The 24930-nt window shown below is 43.8% G+C and overlaps 2 protein-coding genes across 8 annotated transcripts in view; one reads left to right on the plus strand and one right to left on the minus strand.

Annotated features, from left to right (window-relative positions):
* LOC137079102 (cytolytic toxin-alpha-like) overlaps window positions 1-24930 on the minus strand; it is a 165094-nt gene that overhangs the window by 13323 nt on the left and 126841 nt on the right. The gene's annotated exons all lie outside the window — the stretch shown is intronic.
* Window positions 3720-23184, plus strand: LOC137079106 (uncharacterized). Its single transcript, XM_067447070.1, has 10 exons — window positions 3720-3732; window positions 4904-4940; window positions 5237-5354; window positions 5534-5696; window positions 15716-15902; window positions 16065-16154; window positions 16563-16679; window positions 17610-17726; window positions 18055-18174; window positions 22139-23184. Exons 2-10 carry the CDS (start codon window positions 4926-4928, stop codon window positions 22148-22150), a joined length of 939 nt encoding a protein of 312 aa, XP_067303171.1. The 5' UTR covers window positions 3720-3732; window positions 4904-4925; the 3' UTR covers window positions 22151-23184.

The raw sequence follows: 24930 nt of genomic DNA on the forward strand, positions 1-24930 counted from the left end.
TAACGCTAAAAGAACTGCTAGTGTTTGTGGCCTGTATTAAATGATGGATGAAGCGATTCAGACGGCCGCTGAGGCTGAACAGCTTTTAAATTCACGCATTGCAACGCGCAGAGGCAAATTAGGAGTATGCACGAGGAAAATGAATGAAATTAAAGCTCTGCTCATTGAAGGTGGAAACGTTGAAGAGGTAAATGATTGCATGGCGGTGTTTTTATACTTTATCCATGACTTCAAAAGTGTGCATAACGCAGTGCAACAGCTTTTAGCAGAAGAAGAAAAGGAAAATGATTATGTAGATTGGTTTGAACCTAGAATGATAAATTTCGATTACTTTACTAAAGAAGTTGAAATTTGGAAAAAGGAACAAGAACGTCAAACAGCAATTGAAGCAAAGGACAGTATTTCAAACATCTCCAGTGTGTCTGTAAGGTCTACATCATCTAAGGCCTCTTCCGCAGCTAAAATAGCTGCTGCGGAAAAAGCCGCTTTAGAAGCACGCGCTAAAATTCTGCCTGATTTACAAGCTTTGCAGATGGAAGAAGTTATTATAAAATCAAAGATTGAAAGAGCAGAACTGCAAACACAAATGGCAGCAGCAGATGCAAAGCTTAAAGTGTTGACAAATAATTCTGAGTCACAAGGTGATGTTATGAATGAATATTATGATGCAAACATGGAAGATAATGTTGAACCCACTTTTACTGATACCTCTGCTAAAGAGTTTGCTCCAGTGACCGCCATACCGAAGACCCCACTCCAGAGAGCAGTTAGTGACGTGCAGAAAATCTCTCGAGTAACGGTGGCCGAAAGTTCATCGAGCCCGCGGATGGAGGTCAGTAATGGTTCACACCCAGGCTTAAGCTTAATGGTTCAAAGGCAAAAGGAGATGACTGATCTTATGATTATGCAGCAAAATCTTTCTCTATTGTCTAAGAGAGAAGTACCTGTTTTTAATGGAGATCCACTGTCCTATCAGTCTTTCTTTCATGCTTTTAAATATCTGATTGAAGACAAGACTAGTAACAGTAAGGATAGACTCTATTTTCTTGAACAGTTCACTGCTGGCCAGGCCAGAGATCTTGTTCGTAGCTGTTTGCACATGGAGGCCCGCAGAGGGTATACTGAAGCTCAGCAACTTTTAAAGAAACATTTCGGCAATGAAATGAAGATTGCAAATGCTTACATAGAAAAGGCGCTGAACTGGACAGCCATTAAAGCTGATGATGGAAAATCTCTTCATGCCTATGCTCTGTACCTTAGGGAATGTTGCAATGTAATGCAAGATCTAGAATACATGGATGAACTGAACGTTGTATCAAACTTGAAATTGATTGTATCCAAACTCCCATACAAGCTCCGGGAAAGGTGGCGAACAGTAACCTTTGAGTCATTCCAAATTAGATTTAAAAATCTTGTAGAATTCCTGGAAACTCAGTCTGAGATTTTACTTCACCCAGTCTTCGGGGATATCAAAGATCCTACTCCTGTTGAAGGTACAGCTGTTAAACCCAGAGTAACCAGCTTGAGGATACCTAAGAGCGGCAGCAGTTTTGTTACTACAGTGACTCGAGCTGAGGAGCAGACCAGCAGAGAGCCATATAAAGTGCAGGAGCAAGCAGGCTCCACCAACGTTGTTGTTTTGACCTCATGTAGTTTTTGCCAAGGTAACCATGCACTAACTGACTGCAAAACATTAAAATCAGAATTCCAAGACAAAAAACTTGAATATCTCAAAAGGAATGGTCACTCTTTCGGATGCTTAAAAAAGGGTCACATGAGCAAAGATTGCAATAAGAGATTGGTTTGCCAGATATGTCAACGAAAGCATCCTACATTGCTCCACATTGACAATGGAAATTAAAAGAAAAAGCAGATTCGACCAAACCCAAATTTCACAGAATCAAAAGAAACGTCAGTCAACAGCACACTAGTATCAGCTGATCGTGCAACAGGGGCCAGCCAGGAATGTGCACTAGCAATCGTGCCAGTCCAAATTAAAGTTGCTAAAGGCAGTAAGATCATTAAAACCTATGCTTTTCTTGATCCAGGCAGTTCGGCGACGTTCTGCACTGAGAATCTCATGAATCAGCTGAATGCCAAAGGACGCAGAACTGAAATTCTTCTGAGAACGATGGGGCAGGAGAGACCTGTTAAGAGCTATGAGCTCACAGGACTAGAAGTAGGTAGTATAGATAGAGGTGTATACATAGATCTGCCTAAAGTATACACTCAATCCAAGATCCCTGTATCAAAGGAGAACCTGCTCATTCAAAATGATCTTGAAAAATGGCCTTATTTAAAAGAAATTGAGCTGAAAAGAATCAACGCTGACATTGAAATCTTGATTGGAATTAATGTTCCAAAAGCTATGGAACCGTGGAAAATCGTGAACAGTCACGGAAATGGACCATATGCGGTCAAGACTGTGCTAGGATGGGTGGTCAATGGCCCACTCACTTCTTGTCCCTGATGGATGAAACTGGAGTAATGTCAGTAATGGCCAATCACATCTCTATGGAGAATCTTCAAGATCTGCTTATCAGACAATATAATCATGACTTTCCTGAAAAGTTTTACGAAGAGAAAAGAGAATTGTCAGCTGAAGACAAAATGTTCATGAGCATAGTAACGACTTCGCTGAAACTTGAAGATGGGCATTATCACTTACCTCTACCGTTTCGTGATAAAGATGCAACCTTGCCTAACAACTATGAATTGACAGCACAACGTACACGTAACCTTGAGAAAAGATTCAAAAAAGATCATGCTTATGCAACTGAGTATAGTGTGTTCATGGAGGATGTGCTGAGGAAGGGATACGCAGAAAAGGTACAACAAGAACAACTTCAAAGGAATGATGGTCATGTATGGTATATACCACATCATGGGAAGAAGAAGGGAAAACTTAGAGTTGTTTTTGATTGTTCTTCTTCATTCAAAGGAAAAGCTCTTAACTCTAAACTTCTGCAAGGTCCTGACCTGACCAACCCACTTCTTGGTGTTTTGTTGAGATTCAGAAAGGAAAAAATCTCAATAATGGCAGACATTGAAGCCATGTACTATCAAGTACGAGTTCAAAATCGTGACTTTCTTCGATTCCTGTGGTGGCCACAAGGGGATGTCAACCAACCACTGGAAATCTACAGGATGAATGTTCATCTTTTTGGTGCAGTATCATCTCCAAGCATTGCCAACTTTGCCTTAACGCAAACAGGAATTGATAATTCTGAACGATATTAGACAACAAGATTAGCCTGAACAGTGTGTGTGTGTGTGTGTATGTGTGTATGTGTGTGTGTGTTTGTTTTTATCACCTTGTGGGGACAGCGACCTGACAGCACACTCACCTTGTGGGGTCCCAAAAAACGTGTGGGGCCATCTTGCTGGACCCCACATGTATTATCATTGAAATGAATAAAAAAAGCTTTGCTGATGTGTCTAGTGCAGAAACTGAGTTTGGCCCACAAGTGATGAAAAATTTGTATATGTGTTTAAGTGTGCTAAGATTTAAGTGTGCTCTCAGTACTGCCCCCTAAACTAGCTTAATGGTATTGCACCCTCACACACTTGTGCTTGTTTGTCACGTGGGTCAGTACCAAGACAACGGTATACGGTACATATTTTGAAGTGACGTGAAGCGTCGTGATGACAACGATGGATGACGCTCACAGGATAGGAGAGTTTGAAACGTTCCACGAGGGAAAATGTCTACGCGGGATTTTTGAATATAAGGTAATTTACCGAATGACATGTCTTTACACCTATGCTATAAATAAATAAGAGAGCAATAACCTAGATTACTTAAAAAACATTTGTAGTAACTTCCGTATTTTGTTATAGAAAGTATATAGAACTAGCTGCTAGTCAACGACACATGATCTAGCAGTCAGCCTGCCATAATGGCCTTGCTAGTTCAGCAACTGTTATTATCTTAGTAGCCACCATAGATATGGTAACGTTAGCCACTAACTGTTAGCTAAAATAAAGGGATGCAAACATCATTTCGCCGCATCCCGCTTTTTTGTTTACGTCAGATTGGGTGACTAGTGTTTATGGAGCTAGAAATATGATTTATTTTATTTTTCTGTTTACCTCTATGCTTTTGTATGTTATGTATGGCTAATCACATGTGATTTATACCCTTTTGGCATAAGTAAAAATTTTAAAAAAGCTAGAAATATGACAAAATGATCTGAATTTGAATTGTATAAATCTAATTTATTGGCAAGTGTAATCTAACAAAATTGAATACCGGTATTATATTGCATTTTACATAATACTGAATTTGAATTTTTTAAATGTTGAATATAGAACATTTGAAATTGAACACATCTGAAATGATTTTATGTCGAAATTGGATAGACGTGTTTTCAAACAGCAGATATTTTGTTCTGAATGAATAGACTGCAAATATTCAGTTTTTGAAAATACAGATTCAAGATTTCAGATGAAGAAGAAATTCAGATCATCAAATTGAATGTTCTAAAATTCAAACCGCAGAAAATCAGATGTATTTACACATTCAAATCTACCCATCAAAATTAAAGAGCATTTACAAAAATTCAGAACAATTATTTCAATTTAATTAGTAAAAATACCTGATTTGTATAAGTGATCAGCCCCTTAGAGTATTTTAAAATTAGTGCAACGAGTCACTTTTCAGATCAAACACCATTCTAATTGTTTTTATTTTTTTAAAGCTTGTTCCAGACAAGTGGACAAACATTAATGTCAATCTCTGATGATTCTGATTATTGCAGAGGTCTTTAAACAGTGGTACAGAAAAAAAAAGATGTTTTTAGAAAAACATTTGGGTGATTTGAGGATGATCATTCTATGAGTCCTATCAGATTAAATGTTTTTTTTGCGCAAAACTCATATTTAACGAGTTCTTTGTCAACAGGTTTGAAGTAATTGCCCTGACAATGCATATGCACAAGGTAAGTAAAGTTCAAGTAGCCATATTGAGTATACTGTCTTTTTGCATTCTTTTGAGTAACTTAACTTTGCTAAAAAAAGTATTTTTATTCTTGTAAAATGGGCAACTCGTAGTGAGAATCAATCTCAAACTTACACAATGGAGTTGTGTAAAGTTCCTGGAATATCTAATTTGCTCTGACAGAGTTATGTTGGACATGTGTTCCTGATGTAATAAAAGTTTTTTGGTGTATCAAATGTAATTGTGTTAACAATTCATTATAGCCTAATTAGTGCAATTAAATTATATTCGGCACAGGGGGATGTCACGATGAGGAGGTTGCGACTAAAGCCGGAAGGTGTAGCGCTGCAACATGTGCGCAGTGCCACAGACAATGCATCTTTTTTGGAGGCACGACACATAAATCCAATAAAAGGCAAGTTTAACATGGAATGTTTTACAAAATATGTTCAATTTACCACAATTCTGGATTATTTATGTATATTTTTGTTCAATGAATTTAGATTGTCTTTACTGTCAATAACAGTGATTACACAGTGCTCTTGCATTCTTGCCACATCAAATGTGATATCTTTATGTATTTTATGTTGATAGGTCGTGGTGTGTTTGCCGTGTCCCCATTTCAAAGAGGGGATTTTGTTGTCGAATACAGAGGAGAAATCATTGACTCTACTGAATCTCAAGCTAGGAGGAAGAAGTATCATCCATCACAGGCAGTTTTTATGTTTGACTTCTACTGGCAGGGCAAACAATGGTGGTAAGAATTTAGTCAGCATTCAAACAGGTTACTTTTTTAATAGCATACATGCAACCTTCAATAACAATCCACTATATAACTATGAATATATAAGGGATGTCAATTTACACAAATTCCCATGATCGATCGTCATTTAAATTAACGCTCAATTACTCGATTAATCGTTAACCTTATTACTGAAATATGAGTCTACAGCAGTGGCTTATAACTGACAGCATGAGAGTATGCATGACAATGCTGCTCAAAACGCCATGTTCTTCACCAAATGAATGAGAGGGATTTTTTTTATCTAAACAAAGGGCTATGGGATTGTAAAATTAGTCGATGTGATTTTATAATTTAATTAAATGACTTATTTAATAACCAAATATAACCTGTAATACAACACGAACGCCGCCTCAGATCTGTTATTCAGAATTTGTGGACGCACTTACAAGAACAACGTGCTGAAACGTCACCTCAACCCAATTAATTCAAAACGATTTATTAAAATATTGTTTTCAGTAATGTTATGTAACGTGACAGTCCCAATCATAGTTATTATTAGTCTTGCGTTGCTGTTTGAACGGCGCGAGCTGAAGCGGATGCGCTGAACAACACCGGTAAGTTACACTCATGCTTTGCTAGCACGTTATTTAACTCAACAAAAAGCTTCCTATATGAGATTAATCAGATTTATATAAAGTTAACAAAATATTACAAATTATATCTGCACAAAATGATGCGAATGCACAAGTGAACTTGAATTGAGTTGCTGATATTTATATTCTGAATGGGAGACGCGCGGTGTTCACGCGCTCTGAACACGGCACCTAAACCCAATGACTTTACAACCATTTATTAAAATAGTGTTCTCATTTATGTTAAATAATAGAAATGGTCCCAATCATATTGCTCTGTATGCGCTAAAGCCGAAGCACTGAATGAAAACCGGTGGCCATCACTGACTGAAGCCATTTGCTAGTGCGTTTTATTTCACGAAAAGAAACGCATCCTTTATGATTGATCACATATATACAAAATAAATGTAATATTACAAATTACTTCAGCACAATCTGATGCGAATGCACAGGTGAACTTGAACTAAGTTACATGCGCGAGTGAAAGTGTGTGACTCATGTTGTGCACGCGCTCTTCCTGGATCAACGCAATGAAACACACGGCAAATAAACCCAAATAATTAACAATCACAATGTTTTATTACAATAGTGTTCTCATTAATGTTGTGTAATATGACAGTCCCAATCATAGTCATTATTAGCTGTGCATTGCTGTTGGAGCTGAAGCTGATCACCGCCATGCTTTTACTACCGCTCGCCTCTAACGTTAATTAATAACCAAATGCATCCTTATGAGATAAATCAGCTATAGATAGGCCTGCACAAAATAAACACAATATTACAACTTACATTTGCACAAAACAAAAGGCTGCGAATGCACATGCAAACTTGCAGTCATGATGGAGGTGTAACTCCAGCTGTAAAATGGTCCCAAATAGAACTCTGGCAGGGTCGCTTCATTTCCCCTCCCGTTTCGCGGTTGAACCGCAAGCACGCGCATGACCCTGCTTAAAGGGTCAGTTCACCCAAAAATGAAAATTATCTCATTATTTACTCACCCTCATGTCGTTAGACACCCGCAAGACCTCCGTTCATCTTCGGAACACAAAAGAAGATATTTTATTTGAAAGCTGATGGCTGAGAAAGGCTTCAGATAGGCCTTCATTGACATTCAGTGCATTTTTTACTCACTCGACCCATAGAGGCACTAAAAATGTTGTTACAAAGTTCATCTCACTGCAGTGGCTGTACAGTTATGTTACTAAGCGATGAGAATAGTTTTTGTGCGCAAAAAAAAATCGAAATAACTACTTTATCCACTAAGTTACTGTCTTCCGCGTATGCCTCGGACGTGAACTCACGAAGGACCACGACGCATGCGCGAGAATATGACACAGTCCGCCGTACGGACATCTGACCCAGAAGAGGACGTTTGTTTACAAGCTTTAGTTCTTGGCTTAGCGGTCAAAATGGGGCGGCTAAAGTGTGCATTTTCTGGATGCCCAAACCATGAGAATCGACCAGTAAACGTAAAAGTGCTTTATCAAATCCGCGAAATGAAAGGCTCACATTTCACTATTTCCCATGGAATGATACTGAACGCATGAAGCTGCTGGCTGTCCAGCGGTTGAGTTACCGCTTTGATACGTCAAGCAGTTGAAATTGGGCGGTGCACATTTTTCACCAGACAACAGCTGTGCCCAGCCTGTTTTTACAAAACAAAGAGGTATGAGTGGAATCGTAATGGGGAGATGGTTAAGGGATAAAGCAACGATATAGCAATGTAGTATATGATTTCTTTTTTTTTTTTTGTGTGTGTGTTATAATGCTTTGGATGAATATGTAAAGTACTTACTATATTACTGAGTTACTATATAAACATTAGACTATGAATGATTCATCACAGCCCAGTCGGGTCTTGAAATGGTCAGCCGGGTCCGGTCCCAATATATTACTATAATATATTCCGTCAGCCGGGTCCGGTCCCGGTCTGTTAACGTTGTAGCGTATGTAATCGATAGGACTCGGAGAACACCTGGCCGTGAGAGTCAAATTGCTAAATTAGGATAAGAAAAGTGTGAGCCGGGAAATGAGGTTTAGAAATACACAACAACAACAACACAAGCTCTCTCTCTTTCGCTCGCGCTCTCTCAGCCGTTTAGAAAGCGGGCAGATTTAATGCATGCGCGCGGTAATAATGCACTCAAAATTATATTCCAAATCAGCAACAAGACCTCAGGTGAACTGTCACATAAATGTTTTCTGTGATGCTCAAATTGCGTAGAAAAGCTCATATTTCAGGTGCTCCAGCTGACGCGCGAGTGCAGTCTCAAGCGCGTGTCATGTTTCTGTGGCAACCTGAGCTTCCGCAGTGACTGTAATGACTTTAAAAATAATATGAATGAGCCGTCTTGTTTAATCTTAGTTCTGCTAGTCAGACTCGGCTCAGAGAGATTATGGCAAAAAAAAATAATGGCACTGAACAAGCAATAGTTATTAGTTCAAAAGGGCAAACATGCAGTCAAAGTTATATGCGAGTTAACTCATAATTCCGTTACTGTGAAATAAAGTGGACTTTTACAGCTGAAATGATGAGTGAATTAAGCATGCTTGGAACAATTACAGATGAATATTGTAATGCATCACAATCAGGCACAAGGAAGGGAGACAATTACGGCTATATCGTTAGGTAGGCTGAGACAAAGTTATTTTTCGCAGCTTGTTTATTAACTTGTAAACATCAGTTTATTGTGTAATATGAGACAGTCGGGTCTGTGTCTTCCCGCCGGGTTCGATTCCAGCGATCAAATAATAGAAGGGTCCATGTCGGTTCTGGGTACTATATTTTTTGGCATTTCTCGGATCTGCACGGGTCCGGGTCCAGTTTTTGAAATAATAGACGGGTCCGGGTTGGTTCTGTGTAGAACGTTGCTGGTCTCTTCGGGTTCGGGTATGAATTTTTGGACCCGTGAAGACCTCTCAATTTTACAGTAATGTTAGCTTGTGGCTGTGTTTGTGTTGCAGCCGCTACCATCTCTTCTAGTTCATTATCTGTATACTCCGGTTCGAATAATTACGAATGAACAAAAAAATGCAAATCCTCCTCTTCGTAGAAAACGGCTCGGGTTATGTATATAACCCTTGTTCCCTGAGAGGGAACGAGCACTGCGTCGGAACGACGAAATGGGGATGCTCCCTAAGCATCAGCGGCTCTGAAGTCTGAATAGAAACTAGACCAATCCGATTGGCGTGCGTGATGACGTCATTGTGACGGCGTACCCGGAAGTATAAAAGGGGAGCCGGCGCATAATGGCGGCAGTTTTTGCTCTGAAGCATGCGCTCCAGGCGTGCCGAGGTGTGGCGGCACGACGCAGTGCTCGTTCCCTCTCAGGGAACAAGGGTTATATACATAACCCAAGCCGTTCCCTTTATCGAGGGAACTTCACACTGCGTCAGAACGACGAAATGGGGATGAGTACCCACTAGGCCACACCGAGGTTAGCGCCTGCCCTAGTGTGAAGCCGGAGACCGGGCACAACTAGGACTGGAGCACCCTAGCGCCAGGCGTCGCAGGGAGATCTAGGCTGTAAAATCTGATAAAAGTGTGTGGAGTAGCCCACCCCGCCGCCTCACAGATATCCTGCAAGGGGACCCCAGAAAGGAGGGCCACTGAAGAGGCCATGCCTCTGGTGGAATGGGCCCTCACGGCCAAGGGTGAAGGCAAACTGCGCACCCGATAGGCCATGGTTATTGCCTGGACAATCCAATTACTGATTGTCTGAGTAGAAGCAGGCAACCCTTTCTTAGGTGAACCGAAGCACACTAACAGCTGCTGAGATCTCCTCCATTGTGCAGACTTCTCCAAATAAACTCTAAGTGCCCGAACCGGGCAGAGTAGGTGAAGTCTCCCTTCTTCCGCCGTCACATGAGGCGGAGGATGAAATGCCTGTAGAACCAGTGACCTGACCACCCTTGATGGGACCTTAGATACGTAACCCGGCCTAGGATGTAAAATAGCCTTTACTCCACCTGGGGCAAACTCCAGGCAAGTTGGCGTTACCGCCAAGGCCTGGAGATCTCCCACTCTCCTAAGAGAGGTAATAGCGAGGAGAAAAGCTACTTTAAAGGTCAGGTGTTTTGGTTCCGCCAGCTCCAATGGCTCGAAGGGGGCCTCAGCCAAACCTCCGAGAACCACTGCCAAGTCCCAAGTAGGAACTCTGGACTGGGCCACAGGCCTCATCCTCCGAGCCCCACGGAGGAACTGTACTACCAGCTGGTGCCTACCCAAAGGCCCATCACCCAGAGGTGTGTGGAAAGCCGCAATGGCAGCCACGTACACCTTGAGTGTGGACGGGGTCAGACCCGCAGAGAAACGATCTTGGAGGAACTCCAGCACTGAAGCCACCGGGCAGTTAACTGGGTCCACCTCACGTTCCCCGCACCAAGTGGAAAAGACATTCCACTTGAGGCTGTACAGTCTCCTGGTAGATGGAGCCCTGGAGCTGAGTAAGGTCTCTACCACCCCTGCCGACAGGCCAGCCTCTAGGTACCTGGCCCCATCAGGGGCCAGACCCAAAGGTTCCAAATCTCTGGTCGGGGGTGAAATATCGTGCCCGCCGCCTGAGACAGGAGATCCCTCCTCAGAGGAATCTGCCATGGTTGACCTGCCAGCAGAGCTATGATATCTGAGAACCAAACTCGGGTCGGCCAACGGGGCGCCACTAGAAGTAGGCTGACCCCTTGTTGACGAACCCTCTCCAGGACTCCCGGGAGCAGAGCGATCGGGGGAAAGGCGTACAGACGCAGCCTGGGCCACGTCTGCACCATGGCATCCAACCCCAGCGGGGCTGGATGCGTGAGAGAAAACCACAGTGGACAGTGGGACGTCTCGCGAGACGCGAACAGGTCCACTTCCACTGGGCCGAACCTCTCGCATATGGCCTCCACCACCTGCGGGTGGAGCCGCCATTCCGCGGGCCTCAGCCCCTGCCTTGACAGGATGTCTGCTCCCTGATTTTGAACCCCTGGGACATACATTGCCCTGATGGACAACAGTTTCCCTTGGAGAATAGGAGAATCAGATGCGCCAGTCTGCATAGAGGGCGCGATCTCAACCCTCCCTGGTGATTGAGGTACGCTACGACAGCCGTATTGTCTGTCCGTGCCAGGACATGTTGGCCGCGGAGGTCCGGGAAAAAGCTCCTGAGAGCTTTGTAGACCGCCATCATCTCCAGGCAGTTGATGTGCCAGGAGGAATGACGGCCCTCCCACGGGCCCCTCGCAAAGCGGCCGTCCATGACCGCGCCCCAACCAGTGAGGGAGGCGTCTGTTGAAACGGATCTCCGGCAACAGGACGCTCCCAACACTGGCCCTTGGGACAGAAACCAAGGTTTCTTCCATATGACTAGGGAACGAAGGCATCTGCGCGTTACCCTGATCATACGGAAGGGATTCCCTCTGGGGGAAAACCCCTTGGTTTTCAGCCACCACTGGAGGGGTCTCATGTGCAGCAGGCCGAACGGTATCACGTTGGACGCTGCCGCCATGTGCCCCAGCACTCTCTGAAAGCGCTTCACAGTGATGCTGTGGCCTAGCCTTATTCCCGAGACCATCGCCCGTACGGTCTCGACTCGCGCGGGAGACAATTGTGCCCGCATCGTAGTCGAATCCCATACTATCCCTAGGAACGTAATCCTCTGGGATGGCGTCAACACGCTTTTCTTCGTGTTGAGTCTCAGCCCCAAGCACTTTATATGGGTCAGAACGACATCTCGATGCCGAACTGCCATATCGTACGACTGGGCCAATATGAGCCAGTCGTCGATGTAATTCAATACACGGATGCCCAGAAGCCTCATTGGAGCTAGAGCTGCATCCATGCATTTCGTGAAAGTGCGAGGGGAGAGGGCTAGGCCGAAGGGAAGTACTCGATATTGGTATGCTTCGCCCCCGAAAGCGAACCTCAGATACTTCCTGTGACACGGAAGGATGGGGATATAAAAGTATGCGTCCTTCAAATCTATCGTGACGAACCAGTCCTCGGACTGGATCTGACTCACGATGGTGGGGATCGTGAGCATTTTGAATCTGAACCTCCTTAGAGATCGATTCAAATGCCGCAGATCTAGAATTGGATGCAACCCCCCATCCTTTTTGGGAACTATAAAGTACCGGCTGTAGAACCCGGACTCCCTTTCCAGCGGAGGAACCTGTTCTATGGCTCCCTTCGCCAGTAAAGTTTTTACTTCTAGTTCCATTACCCGAGCCTGCTCTGGTACCACTGCAGTCCAGTTTAACCCCCTGAATTTCGGAGGAGGGTGACCGAACTGCAGTCTGTAACCTCTCTCTACAGTCTGCAGGACCCAAGTAGAAATACTCGGAAGGCATTTCCATGCGCCGAGATAATCTACTAAGGGAACCAGCCTCTCGAGGCTGGCGTCGGGTGTTACACGAGGCTCGTCCCCAACCCCCTGAAGCGGCTGACCGGCAGGGAGAAGCTGGGAATGAGTCTCTATGTGCGGACGCGCGAGCTGTCCCACCGCAGGTCTTTCCAGAGGCGGATGGGACAGCGTGCGTTCGGAGGAAATCGATGTGGCCCGAAGCGTCATAGACGGTGGGATTACCACACTGATTTCCCCAGGGCACCGCGAAGAGAACAACCTCGGTTGTCTCTTCGTGGGGGGGACCGCCCTTAGAAGCCCTGCCGTGGCTAGGACTTCTTCCCGGCAGCCTTCCGCGCCTGAAGGACGTTCCTTAGATCGCCCTTAGGAGCGGTTGGCTGCTGGTGAGAGCGCCGCTTCTGTTGCCAGGCTCCCGGAGGAGGGGCTCTAGAGGCGACGCTCTCTTTTTGCATCTGCCGATGCGAGGAGCTGGCAGACGGCTGAGGCTGCCCGTTAGGGCCAGCCTTTCCTGGTTTAGAGCGGCGAGGGAGAAATTGCTGGAAGGCCGCTGACTGCTTCTTCGCCTCCTGGTGTCTGGAGACCACGGCGTTAACCGCGTCCCCAAACAATCCAGAAGGCGAGATCGGGGAGTCAAGGAGAAAAGATCTATCTTTCTCCTTTATCCCCGACAAATTCAGCCAGAGATGTCTCTCCACAGTTACCATTCCAGCTAAGGAGCGGCCAATGGCACGGGCCGTCTCCTTGGTAATGCGGAGAGACAAATCTGCGGCCTTCCGCAGCTCTAAAATGTCCTCCGGAGAGGGACCTTCCCCCTCGTCTAGCTCTTTCAGGAGGTCGGCCTGGTAGACCTGCAGAATGGAAAGAGTGTGCAGGGAACTACCAGCCCGACCAGCCGCCATATAAGCCTTGCCCACCAAAGCCGAGGTGTCACGACATGGCTTGGTGGGCAGCACCGGAGCTTTCAGGGACGATGCCGATTCGGGCGAAAGATAGCTCGCGAGAGCATCTTCCACCCGCGGCATCGCCCCATAGCCCGCCTCGCGTGCCCCCAGGACATTGGAATAATCCAACACTGGGGGATTGGAAACACGCGAGGAGTAGGGCTTCTTCCACGATCTGCACACCTCAGCGTGCAGATCTGGGAAGAAAGGTAAGCCCCGGCGCGGTGTTTGGACCCGGTGCGAAAGAAACCGGTCGTCCAGCCTGCTGGGTGGCTGGACTTCCTGCGTTTCTTGTGGCCAATCGATCTTTAATTTGGCCACCGCCCGGGTCAACACCTCAACCAGCTCCTCATGGGCGGGTGGATGAAACGTGCAGAGTCCCGCTTCATCCCCCGCCTCGATGCCCGCGCCCTCCGGCTGCTCAGAACCGGAGAGAACGAGCATCTGACCCTCCACCCCGTGGGAAGATGCCGCAGAGCGGGCTTCCACACGGGGAGGAAGATCATCAGAACTGTCAGAGGAGGATTGGGAAGGTGCCGCAGCAGTCCCAAAACCCTCTGACAAGTCCCGCTGTGAGCCCCATGATCTGCGACGCCGAGCCGCCTCAGCGACCGCGGGTCCAGAACCACGGGGCTCACGAGGCTGGCCGGTCTCATCGAACACGGCCAGCCGAGAGCGGAGCAGCCTGAGTGTCAGCCGCTCGCAATGCTCACAGGCGGCTCCCTCGAGAGCCGCCCGAGCGTGCTGAGCACCCAGGCACTGCACACAAAGCATGTGTGTGTCCGAGCCCGAGATGTAACGAGGGCAAGGATGCACACACTGCTTGTACTCTCTTTCCATCATTCACACTTTTTAAACTAGTCACACACACAAACTCAATCGCAACTGGACAGAACAACAGTAAATAGACAGACAATGTAACAGAGAGCGCCTGCTGAAGAGCAAAGACTGCCGCCATTATGCGCCGGCTCCCCTTTTATACTTTCGGGTACGCCGTCACAATGACGTCATCACGCACGCCAATCGGATTTGTCTAGTTTCTATTCAGACTTCAGAGCCGCTGATGCTTAGGGAGCATCCCCATTTCGTCGTTCCAACGCAGTGTGAAGTTCCCTCGATAAAGGGAACCATCTGACATATTTACGAATGATGTAAAGCACGATCAGTGTAGAATTCAACAGCTTAGATACAGCGCGTCTTCCCTTTCTCTGCTTGTAAACAAACGTCCTCTTCTGGGTCAGGTGTCCGTACGGCGGACTGCGTAATATTCTCACGAATGCGTCGTGGTGCTTCGTGAGTTCACGTCCGAGGCATATGCGGAAGACAATAACTTAGTGGACAAAGTAGATATTTCAAAAAAAAATTGCGCACAAAAACTATTTTTGTCGCTGTAACATAACTATACAGCCACTGCAGTGAGATGAACTTTGTAACAACGTTTTTAGTGCCTCTATGGGTCGAGTGAGTAAAAAATGCACTGAATGTCAATGAAGGCCTATCTGAAGCCTTTCTCAGCCATCAGCTTTCAACTACAATATCTTCTTTTGTGTTCCGAAGATGAACAGAGGTCTTACGGGTGTCTAACGACATGAGGGTGAGTAATTAATGAGATCATTTTCATTTTTGGGTGAACTGACCCTTTAATTGATGATCGATAAGTCTTATCGATTAAATGTCTTTTGCCAATTAATGCCATTTAATCAATCATCGACTAATCGTTGACATCCCTAAGAATGCACTGGGCAGATGCATTGATACTAGAAACTACGATCACAATTCCGCAATTGGCTGGTGGCAAGGCAACGTAATGACATCATACAATTAAAAAAGCCACCTGGCAAAAAAACTTGACAAATTACACAAACCCATTTCCCTTCAGTCGGTTGCCTTTGAACTTAACAGATCCTTCTCCCTCTCACTGGTCTGTGTGTTCCGGGGCCTTTGAATTTACAAAATAAGCACTGCTATCAATCCCACAAGAAATCCAGGATTTGATTCAACCACACAAAGTCATGTGACCTTGATCTCAAGCTTATGTTGAGCTATAGAAAGGCCTTTATATTATTTTAGGTCCTGAAAATTATTTATATTTATCATTTGTTTTTGGCTTCTTTTAGCATGGATGCTTCTGTGGAAAATGGATCATTGGGGAGGCTGGTCAATGATGACCATGTTAAGCCAAACTGCTGGATGAAAAAAATTGTTGCAGATGGAAAGCCACATCTAGTCCTGTTTGCTTTAAAAAACATAGAGAGAGGAGATGAAATCGCATATGATTATGGAGGAAGTGATTGGCCTTGGAGGGTAAGGTATACTATATTACGTGTGGGTTAAAAAAATGTTTCTTACAATTCTGTCATCTTTTCCTTTGTAATATAAAAACAGGCACTAACTTTCCTAGCAGAGTTGGATAACAATTGGTTGCTTGAGCAATGATTAAAGAATTGACTGTAATCCATGTTTTAGGTTGATAAAAACCGCAAAAAGAAACAGGTGGGAAGTTCTGACAAAACGGGGGTACAAGACACCAATGTGGTTTCCCCTTTAATTCTGAAGGTGAGTCTCTTTAAAATGTTACGTTCCTAGTCATTTTGTTTTCTGGTCTACCCTTGTGGGGTCTAGATATCATATGTTGGTGTGTAAGCACATGTTCATACACACGTAAACTGGTGTACCCTTGTGGGGTCCAGATATCATATGTTGGTGTATAAGCACATGTTCATACACACATAAACTGGTGTACCCTTGTGGGGTCCAGATATCAATTTGGCCGAGAAGTCTTGAATCTAGAAAGTTCAATCTTCTGTTCAAAATCAATGCATTGAATTGAATTCTTTTGATGATTAAATATCTGATTTTGCACATGAATTTGGTCAAGTGTGTTTTAATGAGTACAAACGTTGTTGTTCATGTTTATTGCTGTAGGGTTTGTTTTCACAATTATTAAATGTATTTATGTTACAGGTTGATGGTGGACATTCTGCTAATGATGCCTTTATAAAACGCAACAAGGTACGGGTGGAAAGTTCTGACAGAACGGAGGTACAATACACTGCTGAGGTTTCCCCTTTAATTCTGAAGGTGAGTCTCTTAAAAATGTCACGTTCCTATTCATTTTGTTCTCATAATTTGAGAAAAAGTATTTGAATTGTCTCTTTTAGTATTGCGCAAAACAGATTTCTTCCACCACTTGGTCATATGTTGATGTATAAGCACATGTTCATACACACGTAAACTGGTCTACCCTTGTGGGGTCCAGATATCATATGTTGGTGTATAAGCACATGTTCATACACACGTAAACTGGTCTACCCTTGTGGGGTCCAGGTATCATATGTTGGTGTATAAGCACATGTTCATACACACGTAAACTGGTGTACCCTTGTGGGGTCCAGATATCATATGTTGGTGTATAAGCACATGTTCATACACACGTAAACTGGTGTACCCTTGTGGGGTCCAGATATCATATGTTGGTGTATAAGCACATGTTCATACACACGTAAACTGGTCTACCCTTGTGGGGTCCAGGTATCATATGTTGGTGTATAAGCACATGTTCATACACACGTAAACTGGTGTACCCTTGTGGGGTCCAGATATCATATGTTGGTGTATAAGCACATGTTCATACACACGTAAACTGGTCTACCCTTGTGGGGTCCAGGTATCATATGTTGGTGTATAAGCACATGTTCATACACACGTAAACTGGTCTACCCTTGTGGGGTCCAGATATCATATGTTGGTGTGTAAGCAGATGTTCATACACACATAAACTGGTCTACCCTTGTGGGGTCCAGATATCAATTTAGCCGAGAAGTCTTGAATCTAGAAAGTTCAATCTTCTGTTCAAAATCAATGCATTGAATTGAATTCTTTTGATGATTAAACATCTGATTTTGCACATGAATTTGGTCATGTGTGTTTTAATGAGTACAAACAGTGTTGTTCATGAGTTTATTGCTGTAGGGTTTGTTTTCACAATTATTAAATGTATTTATGTTACAGGTTGATGGTGGACATTCTACTAATGACGCCTTTATGAACCGCGACAAGGAACGGGTGGAAAGTTCTGACAGAACGGAGGGACAAGACACTGCTGAGGTTTCCCCTTTAATTCTGAAGGTGAGTCTCAGGGCTCTACACTAACTTTTTCTACTGGTCTTACTTGAGTTACTAACTCTTTTAATTACTGGCTCAAGAACATTATTTGGTGTCACATGTTTTCGCTCTGCACCTATGACTTCAGATCCCATGAATGTCATTGCTGGTTGTTACTGACAGCATAGGGGATTTTCTATTAAGACAGTCATGGTGATTTTATATTATTTTTGTTAATTCTTTTTTTTTTTTTTTATTATTATTATCTACAAGTCAGTTTTCAATCATAATCACATCTTTATTTTTGAGCTTTAGAGCAATCATTTGTTATTGCAATTCTATATTCATACAGGTAAAAAAATTCCCAGTGAATTCCTTAGTTGAGTACACAGATTCTGAAGTCAGCTCTGGACCAGATCTTTCTTCTCCACAACCTGATACTGTTTCAGATTTACCATCTAGCAGCATACAGGTTGGTTCTTTCTGATTTGCATTAACTGTTTCATTTATAACAAAACTGCACTTTCAGTAGATGTCATCCTGTTTATTATTTGTTTCTCCTTTATAGCATCTCAATAGTAAAAGTGTTGTGGAAGGAGCAAAAGCTTAGAAGGAATAAAAGTATTCTGGTAAAGCAAGCAGCATTTTTAAAGATAGTTGTTCTATTTATAGGCAACTATTACATGTTTGCTCCCTATTTAAAATGATTCTCCATTAGTCAAGTTTTTATGCAGTGAAACTGAACATTTTTACAAAACACCTGCCTCTTTGACGGCTTTGCTCTGTCATAGTGCTGGGCGGTATACCGGTTCATACCGAATACCAGTATTTATTTTTGTTAAAGGGGGGGTGAAATGCTGGTTCATGCATACTGATCTTTTTACACTGTTAAAGACTTGGAATCCCATACTAAACATGGACAAAGTTTCAAAAGTTAAGGTGGACGTTTGATGGGAGTATTTCTTTGTCAAAAATACTACTTCCGGTTAGTCATAAGTTTCGGCAAGTTTTTTGCGATCATGCGTCCCCTTTGACGTTAATGGGGGCGGAATTTCCTTGTATGGGCCTTACGGACAATTCTACCGGAAGCGCGTGAGAGAGAGAGAGGGGGAGAGCGAAAGCAACAGGCTACGCCCATCAAAGCGCTGGCTCGTAGGCTGCGCTGCACAGGTGATGTGCACAATTACAATGTCACCAAAAAAGTGCGTTTTTGGTTGCCAGACCAAGACAGTCCTGCACAGATTCCCCAAAAACCCCGCGTTAAGGCAACAGTGGATGTAATTTGCTTTTCCGGATCAGCAACTGAGTTGCGCGAATGTTTATATCTGTTCGCTGCATTTCGGTGCCGACTGTTTCATAAACAAGGCCCAGCTCGACGCCGGATTTTCCGATCGCCTAATGCTGAATGATGGAGCAGTCCCAACAATAAAGGTCCCAACGTTAGAACCGCAGGCGGTGAGTGAGACTGCTTCAAATGTCTGTGTTTTTGCCTATGCTCATCAAGTAGCCCAAACATGATCACGTATAGTTAATTGATCAATGGAGCATGCGATGTGTAGTGCGTGTACATTTGTTTAGCTGGCCACTATATGTGTAACTTTATGTTTGTGTATTGTAAAAGCACTCCAAACAACAATACACAAAGAGTGGGGAAATATGTTGAACTAAATAAGCGCGCTTCTTCATTCAAATGCGCTACTATTCCGTGTCTTTCTATGTAAACACTAACTTAGCCTGCCGTGCAAAACCAGTCCGCTTACTAACGTTACAATTGTCTACACAAACCACGCGTAAACACACACACACACATGCACAACTGCACTTCTCACATGTACACCTTCAAAGACAAAAATACGACGATATAATTCAAGTATAAATATGTAAATAACACAAGTCGCTCAGCATATTATATAGTTAGTGTATAACTTGTAGCACATAGAGACGTCCTGCTCTAGTCGTTTTTGCTGCTGCTCCTGTTCAACTGCAGCCTCTGGGTCTGATTCCGGATCATAGATGTATGGCTGTATCTGATTAAAAGCCATATTTTTATTTTGAATAAAGTTTTTCCCGCTGTTAGGGATGACACAGCTTTACGACGCACTCGACTCAACACAATAACAGCGGCGCGCACACGTCATTATTTAGCTCCGCCCACACGACACGCCCCCACCCGCTCGGCTTTTTTCGGAAAGACTCGGAACAGCGCATCTTTCTTATATAGTTATTAAAAAAATAAAGACTTTTCGGAGATATGCAGGATGCAATGCTACTCTATAGGTACTCAAGATTGACATGACACTGACTGAAACTGAGTGTTTCACCCCCCCTTTAAGATATGAATTTTGATGATACCGTAATACCGGTATATGTCGCTAAAACAAAGTTCTGGGCGTGGCACAACACGGGTCCCTTTTCACTGTGTTGAGAACACAGCCCAGATGGCAAGGCTGAAATCGCCAACTGAAGCATCAATTCATTTTCCCTACGTTATCCGCTTATATTATTCACTTGAAGGAGTGAATGAAAACAAGAGCGTGAAGTCGGACGGCCATTGTGTGTAAATCATCTGTACACTCGTTATTGCGATGCAATGTGAGATTGAATGAGTGCACTCAATAACATCCACTATTGTTTTGGCTGTAGGGGGCGATCTTGGAGAATTCGAACTTCACGGGGACGCACACATGAGAGCAGTTTCTGGGTAGAGAGCCGTGATGAGATTAACAACGCTCACCATATAGATCAGATTCAGAGCAGAGCGAGTGCGTAAGTTTTCATGGACTTATTTCAAATACTCTAAGTTAGTAGCCTGACAAGCCAGAGCCACATCAAGATGTTTGGTCTGGAAACTCACCATTGACAGCTCAATCCGAGGGGCGGATAAACGGTTGTCTGTCAAACTCCCTCTGCACGCGATAGGATAGCGCTACAACCAACCAGAGCGACGAAGGTGAAGCGGAGCTGACAGATTAAACATTCGCCGTATCCGGTTGGCTAAACTCCGAACACATCTTCCCTTTTTAAGAATGACTTCAGTGCCGTTCTTTTCTCAGAGAAAAGCTTAACTCCAAGTCTTCCAGAGTCGCGGTCAAAGCTGATTTGTCATTATGGCCGCGCCCACCGACTCTATACACGATGTGATTGGCCCGTCCAGAGTTTGGTTTTTACTGCTCAGGAGGGGATTGAGAGTTCCTAGACGACACTTGCGGGTAGATTAGATTTGCTGCCGCTAGGGTGCGTCTAGATTTCTAGGCTACTAAGTTAGTGCTCTAAACACGAACTAGCAGCGTGTATGCGCACATTTCTTCATGTTCAAATGAAATGTATGCACTGATACAACCGTAGGTCTGATCATGACAGCGATGACACCATAGATTATTCTGCTATACAGAAGACGATGTAAGTTAATAAATAGACTGACAATTCAAAGAAGATTGGGTAAAAAAGTAACTGCTTTATTCTTTTTGTGTTAAACTTACGCATCGTTTGTTCAGAGAATGTAGTGTTCTTAAATGTATTGAAAATATCCTTAGACCGTCTAATGTTCTTCACATTTCTCCTTCGTTTTGGCAGGATGGTTTTATATAGGGTTATATTTTTTAAGGTGCCCTCAACTTTTATTTTTTTCTCTCCGTATTTTAATATTCATGTGTCTGAAAAGAGTGTGTTGCATGTCTGTGTACAATATTCACAGTAAACTAGGGCATTCTAGTCAATCTACTGCAGTTTTTCCTCTCTCAATCAGTAGATAATGTGGTGAACACCTGGTCATGCATAGGGGAAAAAATACTGTGCTATAAATGTTTGGTCATAACCCCCAGCACTAGCCTGTCATGTACGTTTTAAACATGTACATTCTCTAGCTCTATTTTTTTTATTTTATTATTATTATTATTCATGATTTCACCATACTTGATTTTATATATCAGCCACTGACACTGTGTAGTGTTTTTTAATATTATATTGATATATTATCCATAAAAAAACAAACAAAAAAACAATAGGCCTACCTTTAGAAGCACGGATGTGTCTGTCAGCGCTGCTGCTTTAAGTCTGACAGTCTAAGACACTGATATTGGAAGTGTGCAGTTCGCCTGAGGTTCATCATGAGTTACTGGACAGACCAACTGACACCTTTGGACACCCCTGTCTTAACCAAACCTGGTATTTCACTAATTTAGTTGTTTAATAATTATGAATTTTTCTAAATGTTATTTTTTACTTTGATGTCATCTGTCAAAGGTTATAATGTGTGCTTATACAGTACATGGCCGTTTTTTGATATATATATATTTTAATTTTCAGAGTTTAATGTGACAAAAGATAAGGATTTCAGCAAAGTATGGTATGATTTTCTATAGGCACTGTATACTTATGAAGACTACACTAATCAAGAAAGGCTCACATGCAATATTTGTTCTTTTTTAATTAAGTAGATTGTGTGGTGAGGCCACCCTTGCCAACACAGGACTGCGTTGAGGACACAGCCGAGTCATGTGCTTCAGGCAGTAAGATACAAAATGACACAAAGCAAAAATTATCTCCAAAAAATGGTGAGTGACTTTTTTTCGATCTGATTAACTGAAAGTGATACTGTTCTCTAACATTATTTGTGGTTTAATTTAAAGGAACTGTTTTGGCAGGTGATTTGCTCATGGGTTTGGTGAATGCTAGCAAAACTTAATACATTTGTCCTGCTTTCAAGTTTCATTAATTTCATTCTCATTAAGGTCGCAAACCAGCCAAGAAAAGAAATTGGCAGATGGTGGAGGTAGACGCAGTCGAGAAACACATGATGTCGTTCGTTAAATCTCGTCTCGAAAGGCTGCCTGTGATTTGTGCCTCAAATCTGAGCCGGAAGCCTTAAAGGACAACTCCGGTGAGAAATGACCCTAGGGGTAATTAACAGATGGTTACAGAGTAGATCGTTCTCTGGGATGCGTTTTCAAGGAAATCGAATGTAAAGAGTTTTATCTCTAAAAACAGATTAGCTTATAACGCTAGTCTATGGGGCACAGAGTAGACACAGGGTGGTAAAATTAAACCGCTAGTTAATACCACTAACAAGGCTCAAAATAGCCTCACACTAACACGGCAGCATAATGAGGGACCCTACATGCAAACCGAAGCATTGAGAACTTTGTAAGAGTACAAACAGTTTAATAAGAAGATACGTTGTAAACACAGTGCCTTACGCGTTCACGGACAGGCACCATCTCGAAAAACATTCTCGATGAATCGATCTACGAGCGCTGTTCTAAGTGAGCTGGTCGATAGGAATTAAGTTTGTGAAATGTAATAACATGGACTTTTTTGTATTTATTTATTTATTTATTAGCTCTGTTGTGTTCAGTGTTTTCTTCTGGAAACAACGGACCATATGAGATTCCAAGTCACAGTTCATCACTTAGCAGAGCTCTCGTCGCTCGATGAGTCGAGACTGTTTTCCAAGATGGCGCCTGTCCGTGAACGCGTAATGCAGTATGTCTATAAAGTGTCTTCTTATTAAACTGTTTGAACTCTTACAAAGTTCTCAATGCTTCGGTTTGCATGTAGGGTCCCTCATCATGCTGCCGTGTTAGTGTGAGGCTATTTTTAGCCTTGTTAGTGGTATTAACTAGCGATTTAATTTCACTACTCTGTGCCCCATAGACTAGCGTTATAAGCTAATCTGTTCTTAAAGATAAAACTCTTTACATTCGAGTTCCATGAAAACGCATCCCAGAGAACAATCTACTCTGTAACCATCTGTTAATTACCCCTAGGGGCATTTCTCACCGGAGTTGTCCTTTAAAAGAGAGGCTGGCTATAAAATTTTACAAAAAAATATGTACGGATATATGCCCTGCAAAGAAAAATTTGAGTGTTTTCTGTCCATTGTTTTCTGAGTGTATGTTGTCATTAGCTTATGAGTGATAGTGTTACATCGCAATGAGTTCCTGATTGGTTGTTTAGTAGGGATGGGTATCGTTAAGATTTTAACGGAATTACGTCTCGGTTACGTATGTAATCCTCGTTCCCTGAGGAGGGAACGGAGACGTAACGTCAGTGACTGACGAATGGGGGTTTTGCTTAGAAGCCTGTCATCTCCGAGACTAGAAAGCGCCCAATGGCAGTGCCAATGCCATGGGCATGCGAGATTTGCATGCGTAACTCCGCCTACCCACGTGGGTATATAAGGAAGTAGCTGGCATCATCGCATTATGTTTTACCTGCTGAGGAGCCAAGTTGAACTCCGTTCCAGCGGTACAGCGGATGTGGCAACGGGACGTTACGTCTCCGTTCCCTCCTCAGGGAACGAGGGTTACATACGTAACCGAGACGTTCCCTTTCATTCAGTCACTCCGACGTAACGTCAGTGACTGACGAATGGGGGTCCCAATGCAATAACGCCACTCGGCTGTCTTCCAGTGCCCTGCGCAAGCGTGAGAACCCTGATGCAAGTTAGGACGGTCAAAGGCCTCTACTTAACGCAGGAATACCAAGGTACACTGGGAGGCATATTCCAGGAGGAGATATGCGCCAAGATGCCTACCCGTAGGGAGGACTTAGGGATACACGTATGACCCCGGGGGGCTGCATACGGAAGATCACTGGGGTACCAGCCGAAGGTGGATTTTTAACCCCAGGAGGTGGCAAGGTTGCCAAGGGAATACACCCGCTCAGGGAGGCTTACGGTGGAAATACACATGTGGGGGTCGCCGGAGGGGAACCATGCACATGGGGCACCTGGCCGGACACGAGTGTCTGGGCTAAGGGCAGACTTACTGGCGTCGGCGTCGTCAGTGCTGGAGGAGCTCAGGGCTCTCGGGGAACTCACCTGAGAAAAATATCGCACGTATCCAGTCCGTGGAGTGGAATGGCGAGCAAGCGAAGACACCTGAGCCAATCCATTACCGGCCACTTGTAGAGGCGAGTACATAGTCGGATACAGGCTCCACTCGGAGGTTATAAAACCTGGCGAATGTGTTTGGTGTCGCCCAGCCTGCAGCTCTGCAGATGTCTGTCAGCGGAGCGCCATGTGCTAAAGCCCAAGAGGAGGCCACACTCCGGGTGGAATGGGCCCTGACCCCAAGGGGACATGGGCGTCCCTGCTGCTGGTAAGCCAAAACAATGGTGTCCACTATCCAGTGAGACAGCCTTTGCTTTGAGAGAGCCTTCCCTTTCAGCTTCCCACCATAACAGACAAAGAGCTGGTCTGAGGTCCTGAAACACTGCGTCCTGTCTA

This window comes from Pseudorasbora parva, chromosome 6, assembly GCF_024679245.1.
Source record: "Pseudorasbora parva isolate DD20220531a chromosome 6, ASM2467924v1, whole genome shotgun sequence".
Lineage (NCBI taxonomy): Eukaryota > Metazoa > Chordata > Actinopteri > Cypriniformes > Gobionidae > Pseudorasbora > Pseudorasbora parva.

Coding starts and splice junctions, on each gene's coding strand:
- LOC137079106 (XM_067447070.1), top strand. Junction 15,903..16,064: donor GAAGTGATTGGCCTTGGAGG/GTAAGGTATACT, acceptor TCCATGTTTTAG/GTTGATAAAAACCGCAAAAA. Junction 17,727..18,054: donor TTTCCCCTTTAATTCTGAAG/GTGAGTCTCAGG, acceptor ATATTCATACAG/GTAAAAAAATTCCCAGTGAA.